Consider the following 10231-nt stretch of genomic DNA (forward strand, 5'->3'; position numbering starts at 1 on the left):
TTCTTTATTTTTTATTATTATAATAATAACTTCTATTATGTGCGTCTTTCTGATGAATGCTTCAAGAAATTTTATGCAACTCAAATCTACAGATAGCTAAATTACAGCTTCCAGTCTCTGCAGAGCCCCAGCCTGGCTTTTGTTTGAAGCAGCTGGCATGGAGCTCACCTTTGAAATGCTACTGTGCACAGAAACGGCCTAATCCCTGATGTGTCTAATGAACTTTTACATCAGTTATGTTCTCCTGTTCTCCTCCTGGCCCAATTAGCACTCAAAAGGCAAGAGGCAGGATGAAATAAAAGGAATGGTTTATTGTTGCTGCAGCACCAATTTTCAATTAAGGTAGAAGCCCCGAAAAGGTTTCCTGGTTTTATGCAGTTTACAGAGTCATAAAGTCACCATCATCACAGCATCATGGTGAGGTCAGGTAGACCCTCCCTGCACATGCCAGGACATATGAAAACTTTCTTCATACAATGCGTGATCTAAAAGATGCACCTTGATATATCCCCTGGGTGATTTTACATTAAAATGAGGCAACAGAGTCATTCAGGTATCAGTTTGACCCCATGCGATACCTTGTTTATTCCAGAATCCAAGAGATTTTTTGACAACAGTATATATCAGGGGTAGGGAACCTTTAACACTCAAAGAGCCATTTGGACCCGTTTTCCATGGGAAAAGAAAACACTTGGAGCCGCAAATAATTTTTGACATTTAAAGATAAGATAACAGCTATTATATACGTATAGGGTTTTTTTTTTTACCTTTGCAACACACTCCATCCATTCTGAGGAAGCGCGGAATGGATCGTCAGCCCTGCTGCCTGCAGGGGAGGGGGGGCAAAGGATAGGAGTCAGTGGCTCGGCCTGCGCCCGGCCGCCCGGGAAAACACCCAGCCCGCTCAAATGGGCGGGCGTGAGAGGGGAAGCCACCTGGCCCGGCGGTAGCGACTTCCAGCCAACCGCGGAGCAGTTGAGTGCGCCTGCGCTTTCTGCCACAGCAGGGTGGAGGCAAGAGGATGGGGCCCGTGACTCCAGCTTGTGAAGCCGCCCAGTGCAAGGGCACGAAAGAGCGCTGTATGCGGCTCTCGGGAGCTTCCATGAGTTCCACCACCTCTGAGTATATATATGGTTAATTCTCATCAGCTTCAGGGAGTACGCTGATCAAAGCAACATTGGCATAATTATACCCTGGGAGAAAATACACAGGGTGAGAAGATGTCTCTACGTTACTCAGGAGGGCTTGAGTGTGAATTCTTACACCTGTCTTTCCTGACATCTCTAACATAACAGTTTAGGAATATGTTAACTGAGGATCCACAGTACTTGCTAAGCTAAAGTGAAAACCGTGCATTTTAAGGCTCATTCAGCACATGCAAGAATAATTAATGTACTTTCAAGCTACTTTTCAATGCTCTTTGAAGCTTTTAATGGAATGGCAAAAGGCTCCACTGCAAACAGTTGTGAAAGTGATTTGAAAACGCATTATTTTGCGTGTGCGGAAGGGGCCAAAGAGTTTAAAGTAAAATTTTAAAGTAAGGTAAAATGTTAAACTCTGCATTATTATTTTTATTTTCCTAACAACTACTCCAAACAAAACTATAGTGTACATTTTATTATAAACTACATATTATGAATGGCTGGCATATATAGCTATAAACAATGGACTTATAGCCAGTAGCTAGTAATTCAACAAACAAACCTCTTGCATTTTGCACACACAGGAGAATACTAAAACGTCTACAAAAACGTTTATTGTTTATTCCAACCGAGACTGAAATCCACTATAATAAAACAGTGCATTTGTAGTTGGCATTTTCTTCTTAAGAGGTGATACCACATGTGGCCAACCAAATGCCACCCCTGAAAACCCAGACAGATTGGGAAAGTTTGCTTCTCTTTTACCGACCAGTCAGGCACCGCCTTAGACCACCCCCGCTCCTCCTTTCATGGACCAAAGAAAGAAAAGCCCCGGCGGGGCGTCATTCGTCCGTAGGAACACAAACAACCCGCTCGTTCAAAGCCGTCGCCCGAGCTGCGCACGCGCGTCTAGCCCGGAAGAAGGATAAGCGCCCGGAAAAAACGTGGGGCGCACGCGCCGGAAGGAACGGCCTGGCTAGGCTGACTTTGAGCTTAGGTCGAGGAGGGCAGGAAAGGATGCTCACCAAATACATCGGCCCTCGCTACGTACAGATGTTTCGCAGCTGGTGGGTAGGGAAGGGCGGGGCCCTCTTCCGCGTAGATTCTTGCAAGGGGGCTCCTGTCTGCAGCGCCTTCCTTGACCCTCCCATTGCAAAGCCCCCGCCCCGTCTCTTATGGGCCCCTTGCTGACTGCGCTTCCTGCAGTTTCTTGCAAGGGGTGTGTGGTTTCTTATCTGGACCTCCCTCGGCTGGTGCTTCCTGTGTGGAGCTCCTTTCTGGCCTTTCCCTCTTTCTCCTCTCGTTGCTCTTTTTTTTTTCTGCCTCTCCTTTGCTCTCTCGTGGAATAGGGACTTTGCTTCTTTCCACGTGCCCTCCTCAAAGGGTAGGGCGCAGGTGGGCAACTCTGGTCCTCCAGATGTTCATGGACTACGATTCCCATTCGCCCCAGGGGCTGATGGGAATCGTAGTCCATGAATATATGGAAGGCCAGAGTTGGACATTCCTGGGATGGGGGGGCCTTCTCTGAAATTATAATATCTTGCTTTCAATGTTGCTACGGTTGTTTGCGGGCATTACAGCAACCTTGTCCTGCCTTCAGTTGATTTAGAACAGTGGTGGCGAACCTATATCACGGGTGCCAGAGGTGGCACTCAGAGCCCGCTCTGTGGGCATGCACAGAGTGCCCCCCCCCCCATCTAGGCTGGCCTGGGCCGCTGGGCTCCATTATTAGCATTAAACCTAACACCTACTTTTGGGGAAGCAGTGTAGGTAGCGCTGCAGCTGATTTTCATGCAAAGAACTAAAGCATGATTCTTTACCTGGGAGTAAGCTTGGTTGCTGGCAATGGGGCTTGCTTCTGAGTAAACCCTCCTAGGGTCGTGATTCACCCATTGGAAGAGTTGCACAGTTGCTTCAAAGCCAAGCCACCAACTACCACCAAGCTTACTCGAACGTAGCGCTTAAGCCGAACCAACTAAAAACTCGGTTTCCTAAGAGCTAAAACACCTCAGTATTCAGGTTAAATTGTGCGTGGGTTACGGCACTGCGATAAATAAGCGGGTTTGGGGTTGCTATTTGGGCACTCGGTCTCGAAAAGGTTCGCCATCACTGACTTGGAAGGATATGCCTCCGTTTTGCATGGCACTTTTGGTGATACAGCAGAGACAGCATGGATCTCTACTATATCATTGGGATTGTGAAGTGGGGGGCAGGGGGCTGAAGCCAAGCTTCAAAGGCAATGAGATGCAAGCCAGGTGCTTCCTCATAGCTCGTTCTTCTAGGGAAACACTGGTTCCTCTGTCTATAACTTTTTATCCTGCTGTACTTCCAAGGTGCACAAAGTAGGCTATCCTCCTTCTGGGTATTTTTTTTTAAATCTAGCAACCCAGAAACGCGGGGTGTGTGTGTCTTATCTGCAACGTCCCCCCTCCCTTCTGTTTTGGGAGGATGGGTTTCCTTCCTTACTTCTGTCTTCTGTTTAAGGTATCTCCACTTTCTCAAAATCAGCCCTTTTTCTCCCATTATAGTTGTATCCTCAGGTGGCTTCCTCATTATGCTTATCCACACACTTATTTATTTCAGCCTTTTGAACCTATGGGAGGGGGAGCTCAGGTTTCCCAATTGCATATTCTTTATTAAAACATTGCACCTGCCCCAGAATACCTGCATTTCTTTGTCTGCCATTTGGATGCTATTGTCTTAAAACTTAACAACCTACTCTTCCTCCCACCCCACCAAAGTACTTGTAAGCTGCAGCCACTTTATGGTGACCATGGAAGGCAAGAGGTGTTCAGAGTTGGTTTGCCATTGCTTGCCTCTGTGTAGCATCCTTGAACTTGCTTGGTGGCCTCCCATCCATGTTCTGACCAGGGCCAAACCTACATAACTCCCAAGGTCTGAGTAGAGATTGTCAAAGCTGAAGTTTGGGACATCATCCAGGGCCTTGGGAATTACTCCACCTATATACAGAAGTTCAAAATTTGGAGGAAGAAAAAGAGGAGAGCAATTCAGAAGCAAGCCTTTATTGGCATAGACAACAGTACAACAGTAATAAAAAACAGATTAAAAAGCATATACAATACAGATCGAAGGAAATCTACTGGCGTTTAGTAATTTCCAGGAGAAAGTCTCTGCCACTATCATACAGAAAGAAGGATCAGGGTTGTCCAACAAGTAGTGTAATCTAATTAAATCGGGGAGATGGGGTAAATGTAAAGGAGTAAGATTCACATACTTGGATCTGATTTCCTTTGAATCTGAGAGCAGTGTATGTAATTGGTGGGCCAGAGATTCCAACTGAGCCATCAAGTTATATGGAGCAAGCAATCTTTTGGCAACCTTTTCTTGCTTATTAAATCTGCCATGTAACAAGGCAGAAGGCATAACATTAAACCTGGCAAGCATTATGGCTCTCCTTTGAACAGGGTTTATTAAGCAATACAGACTGACAAGAGGAGAGTAATGCTATAAGAACATAAGAATCTCCTAGGGATTGGAAATATGGGCAATGGCTCACTGTGGATTTTCATCCGCCGCGAGGGTACACCTACAATGTGCATTAAGGTGCCCAGTGGGTACTGTTGGGCTAGTTTGGGCCACAGATTGGAGGCTGATTCTAGACTATGTTCCCTATATCAATGGCAAGTTTAAAAAGGATGACTGAGCTGCAGCTGCCCTTATGAGAGGTAAGGATCTTCCTCTAACAAAGATGCATCGTGCTTGTTTTTGACATTTTTATCCCAAGGACTTCAAAGCAAGTCCCCTTTTAGCCTTGCAACAGCCCTGTAAAGTATAGGCAGGGCAGCTAACTTAAAGTCATCCAGTGAATTTCACAGCTGAATGGGAATTTGGATTTTGGTTGTCGTTCCTCCTCCCAGTATTCTGGTCATCACATTCTGTACATCATTTTGTGGTTTTGACTGTTTTTCTTGTGGGGATTATGTGACGGTGCTAGTTCTTAGTAAGGCTTATTTATTTATTTATTTATTTATTTATTTATATTGAATTTAGAGATATACGCCAAAGCTATCGAGATGACTTCAGAAGCGTGATTATTACAAATAAAACATCATCTAAAAACATAAATATTTATCCTTTCTTCGGGAGCTGTCCTGGAGAGGATACAATAGTTATACATACTGTTCAGCTGCCAGACCGCAATAGCCGAAAGTAGTCTGGTTGTCTGTGTTACTGGGTTGTTTCTGAACTTACACAAAATGATATCATTAGCTTCTCCCAATTAACTACACTTGGCCCCCTTCCTCCCATGCAAAATAATGAACTTTCAATCCACTTTCACAATTGTTTGCAAGTGGATTACTTCTACCTGATACAGAGAAATCCAAGCTTCCAAAGTTCTAGTTGAAGAAGTGGATTGAAACTGCATTATTCTGCATGTGCGAAAAGGGCCTTAGCTTCCACAGTCCCTAACCCTAGTTCTATTAGTTTTGATTTAGTCAGGTGGGAATCCGCCTCGCGGCTTTCTCTCAGATGTTCAGGAACCTACAGATTCCCATCAGCCTCTGTCAGCATAGCCCAATTGGGCCATGCTGGTAGGGGGGGCTGGGATGGGAAACTGAGTAGTCTCTAGAATGAGATTCCGCAGGTTCACTATCAAATGATCTAGTCCAAACAACTCCCTCTTTTGTCCCTTGGTGTGAAGGTTCCTTTTTTCTCCTTCCTTCTGGTTTTCCTAGAACATTGTATATCCATGCTTTCTCCCTCCCAGGAGTGAGTGTGTTTGTGAACATTCCATGATGGATGGGGTAGCAACAGAACTTCTCAAAGCTGCCAGTATTCTAAAACCAAGGATGGGGCAAAACTGATTCTGGAGCAGACTGGGTGTGTGTTGCAGGAACAGGGTTTTGTGTTAAGAGTTAATAGTTCTCAAGGAATTATTGGACCATCAGTAATTTAAGGGAAATGATGGGATTGTTGGTACTCAATTTCAGATGTGAATCCTACAGCTGGTTTGAGTCATGGGCTACTATTGGTATTCTTACACATAATACAATCACCACTTTCACCTGCTTACTCCAGAATTCTCTCTCTTACCTGCAGGCTGAGCTGTTTAGTCTGTGAAACTTTGAAATCCACCGAACACTGACCGCCAAGAAAAGACACCGTACCTTTGTTTTCTCCTTGTCGACAGACAGATGCAATGGGATGTTCTGTGAACAAATAAAACATAATTTAACTTGATTGTAGTCCTGTTTGTAGATTTTGCTTTCTGTAGCAGCAGGTGTCTATTGGAAAGCCTGGTGAACGATGGGGTCAGACTGTTGGTCCTTAAAAATCTTTGCTAAATGTGCCCATTTCTTTAATACCTTTCCCTGGGCAGAACGGTCATGCAAAAGTTTCCAAATCTGAGCCTGAATCCAGAAAAAAACATGATGCTACCAAAATGTCAGTAGTACATGACCTTACAATGGCTGTTTGTTTGTTTATTTTGAGCTTTGGATCTCTTGGGAAACCTTGAAAACCCTAATACGTTTTGAAAGTTCTAATGTGGATTACAAAACCACGTATGGTTCTGGTCTCACAGGCACAATTCACATATGTTATTGTAGAGCCAGGAAAATGTAACCAAAATGAGGATGGCTGAGTAGCTTAGAACATAAGAACAAGCCAGCTGGATCAGACCAGAGTCCATCTAGTCCAGCTCTCTGCTACTCGCAGTGGCCCACCAGGTGCCTTTGGGAGCTCACATGCAGGATGTGAAAGCAATGGCCTTCTGTGGCTGTTGCTCCCGAGCACCTGGACTGTTAAGGCATTTGCAATCTCAGATCAAAGAGGATCAAGATTGGTAGCCATAAATCGACTTCTCCATAAATCTGTCCAAGCCCCTTTTAAAGCTATCCAGGTTAGCGGCCATCACCACCTCCTGTGGCAGCACATTCCAAACACCAATCACACGTTGCGTGAAGAAGTGTTTCCTTTTATTAGTCCTAATTCTTCCCCCCAGCATTTTCAATGTATGCCCCCTGGTTGGGACATTTCCATGCAGGAAAACAAGGGGTTAAATGTGGATGTGATATTGGTCTTGTAAAATTATGCGTTGTACGGAGAATGTAAAGAGTACTTTCTCCCTTTCCCGTAATAATGGAACTTTGGGTCACCCAATCATGGACTGCCAGAATGGTGTGCATCTTCACACAATACATACATAAATTGGAGAACTTGCTTCCATGGGATACTATGGTGGCTGTTAGCTTTGATTACTTTGAAAGCAGAATTAAGACAGAATGGAGCAAAGGCCAATCAGTAGCTGTTAGCTGTGATGGTTAAATGGAACTTTCATATTTGGAGGCATCTCTGAATGTTAGATGCTGGGGAGAGAGGGGAATAGGTAATTATTTTAGACTCTTCTTCAACCTCCCAAGGGCATGATGCTGGTCCTCGGGAGACAATTCATTAGTCCTTTTCCTCATTGCTCCGTTTCTTCAAAATTTAAATCTTCTGTTTAGATGTATATAAGCTACGTTCCTTTTGCAAACTCTTTGGGCTTAACAAAAAAAAAAGGAATTTGTGGCATTTTATTTATTTATACTTTAAATTTCTATCCCGCCCCGTCCCCGAAGGGCTCTGGGCGGCGTACAGCATACAATGGATACAGTCATAAAATATCATAAATAGGCTAAAACTTATAAAAGCAGCGAAACTAGCTACACATTAACATATAAAATGTAGAATGAATAAAAGCATAGATATAGGTATAGGTGGCGCCCGATACCTAATATTAAATTCTTCCCCCTAGAGAGGAACGGCAGATCTTGATAGATGTTAAAGGCCCAGGTGTAGGGCCAGGGAGGGGGGGGGGGCACCATCAGCGGCTGGTCTCTCCAAAGGCCCGGCGGAACAGCTCTGTCTTGCAGGCCCTGCGGAACTCACCAAGGTCCCGCAGGGCCCGGATAGCTGGTGGAAGAGCGTTCCACCAGGCCGGGGCCAGGGCTGTGAAGGCCCTGGCCCGTGTGGAGGCCAGCCGCATCATTGAGGGGCCGGGAACCACTAGCAAATTGGCCTCTACGGAACTCTTGCCACAGAAGCATAGTTAGGACAAGCGACCCATCTCATCAGGTGAATGAAGTGAGTCCTGAGGCAGTAGACAAAGAGGAAAAATGAATCCATTCGCCCTTAAGGCACTTCAAGATTCTCTGGACTTTGGGCATATCAATTCTCAAACTGTCAATTCTCTTTTAAAATGGAGAAACAAAGCCCAGAGTGTACACCCCCTGAGAAGAATACTTGCTGCATCTCTTATCTGAATTGCTTTTCAGAGTTTCTTACATTCCAAACCCAGAATATCTGTGAAAGCAAAGATGAAGAACTGGTTGTGGTGGGTTTTCTGGGCTGTGTGGCCGTGGCCTGGTAGATCTTGTTCCTAATGTTTCGCCTGCAACTGTGGCTGGCATCTTCAGAGGTGCATCACAGAGGGAAGTCTGTTACACACGGTGTGCAGAAAGTTGCCTCCTCTTTGGGTGGATATGTTACATCTTTAACTTGCTGTTGCGGGCACACTAGCACACAGACCTGATTGCAGCAGCAGCTGTCACAGGGCCCGCCATTCTTGTTCTGTGTGTTTTTTAAAGCTGTTTGTAAATCTTCCTTCATAAGAAAAAGTGACCAGATTTGGATTATTGCTGGGGTGGGGGGAATGCCTTGGCTAGTTGGAGACAGGATCTGGGAAGGAGGGTGTCGAACATGTTGGGTACAATTAGTGACTCTGACACCCATACCGGTGCAATAGGCTTCCTATCCTACTTTACAAGCAAGCCTGACGTCTCTTTCAGCTTGCTTCCTCCCCACACCATTCATAGGACAATAAAGCGCAAGGGAGAAGTGGCTCGCAAGGATGTGCTTACAACATCCCTCACTATCTGACTTAATTCATTTTGCAGCATTGCTGGGGGGAGGTTAAACTTTGCAAGTCTTGACCAGAAATCTCCACTAGATGGCCATCCCACGCTAAAATTATAATTCTATCCTGGAGGGGAGGATAGAGGACCTGTTTAAATTACTGTGTTGTGCTTCTCAGACTTTTAATTGAAATCTACTCCCCCTGCTTGGTGGTCTATTTACAGTCGTCAAAACTGATTAGCCCCTTCTTCCCTTTAATGAGAAAAAAGAGTGGAGTATGAATATTTTAATAATATTATCTACCAATGTTTAAGCAACCACCTGCCGTCAGAGAAACCAAGTAATATGTTTTCTGAATGTGCCATTGAAGTACATCCCCTTCTGCTTAAAACTGATATGGTCAGAACAGTGACTCATGCAGAGTTGCAACACGCTGCTTATTTGTGACTGAAAATTGCTGTCACAACCAAAGAAGGGCTTTTGAGTTGTCTAAGAAAAATTAAAAATTAAACCAAAACTCTGGCCTCCATGACCCAGAAAGACCCAGACATTGGATGCTGAAAGGAAGCCAGCCCTCTCCAGGGTAGATTTTTCATGAAACGGGTATTTTATCAGAGCAGATGCCCCTACAGATTCAAACACTATTTACAGAAGATTTTCACACCGCTGTTTTTGGCCCAAGCAGAATCCGCCTTAGATTGGTTCCTTGCTTTAGGGAAGAGGCACCACAGGAAGAAGTGCCGGGAGACCTCTGTACTAGCTGATCATGGATTTAAAACTCAACTGAATTATTGTATATGAATATATTTTAAAATACTGAGCTACTTTAAAGGGTTGATGTCTGGATTGTGCCAAGAGTACACACAGGAAGTTCCAGATGAATGCTAATTTTTTTACTATAAAACTTATAAGATCTGTGTTAATCTTTGTGTTGATGACACAGCTGTTGCAGGAGACACTAAATTTCTCTCTGTCAACATTTTCTACCCCATGCATAATTTTATAGACTTCAATCATATCCCCCCTCAGACGCCTCCTCTCCAAACTAAAGAGTCCCAAACGCTGCAGCCTCTCCTCATAAGGAAGGTGCTCCAGTCCTTCAATCATCCTCGTTGCCCTTCTCTGCACTTTTTCAATCTCTTCGATATCCTTTTTGAGATGTGGCGACCAGAACTGGACACAGGACTCCAAGTGCGGTCGCACCACAGCTTTATATAAGGGCATGATAATCC

The 10231-nt window shown here is 44.6% G+C and overlaps 2 protein-coding genes across 6 annotated transcripts in view; both read left to right on the forward strand.

Annotated features, from left to right (window-relative positions):
- ATCAY (ATCAY kinesin light chain interacting caytaxin) overlaps window positions 1–10231 on the forward strand; it is a 602799-nt gene that overhangs the window by 319032 nt on the left and 273536 nt on the right. The gene's annotated exons all lie outside the window — the stretch shown is intronic.
- Window positions 2024–6344, forward strand: LOC125433948 (cytochrome b-c1 complex subunit 10). Its single transcript, XM_048498902.1, has 3 exons — window positions 2024–2209; window positions 4683–4828; window positions 6204–6344. The coding sequence occupies exons 1-2, from the start codon at window positions 2160–2162 to the stop codon at window positions 4804–4806; spliced, it is 174 nt and encodes a 57-aa protein (XP_048354859.1). The 5' UTR covers window positions 2024–2159; the 3' UTR covers window positions 4807–4828; window positions 6204–6344.

The sequence above is a fragment of the Sphaerodactylus townsendi genome, linkage group LG05, assembly GCF_021028975.2.
Source record: "Sphaerodactylus townsendi isolate TG3544 linkage group LG05, MPM_Stown_v2.3, whole genome shotgun sequence".
Classification (NCBI taxonomy): Eukaryota; Metazoa; Chordata; class Lepidosauria; order Squamata; family Sphaerodactylidae; genus Sphaerodactylus; species Sphaerodactylus townsendi.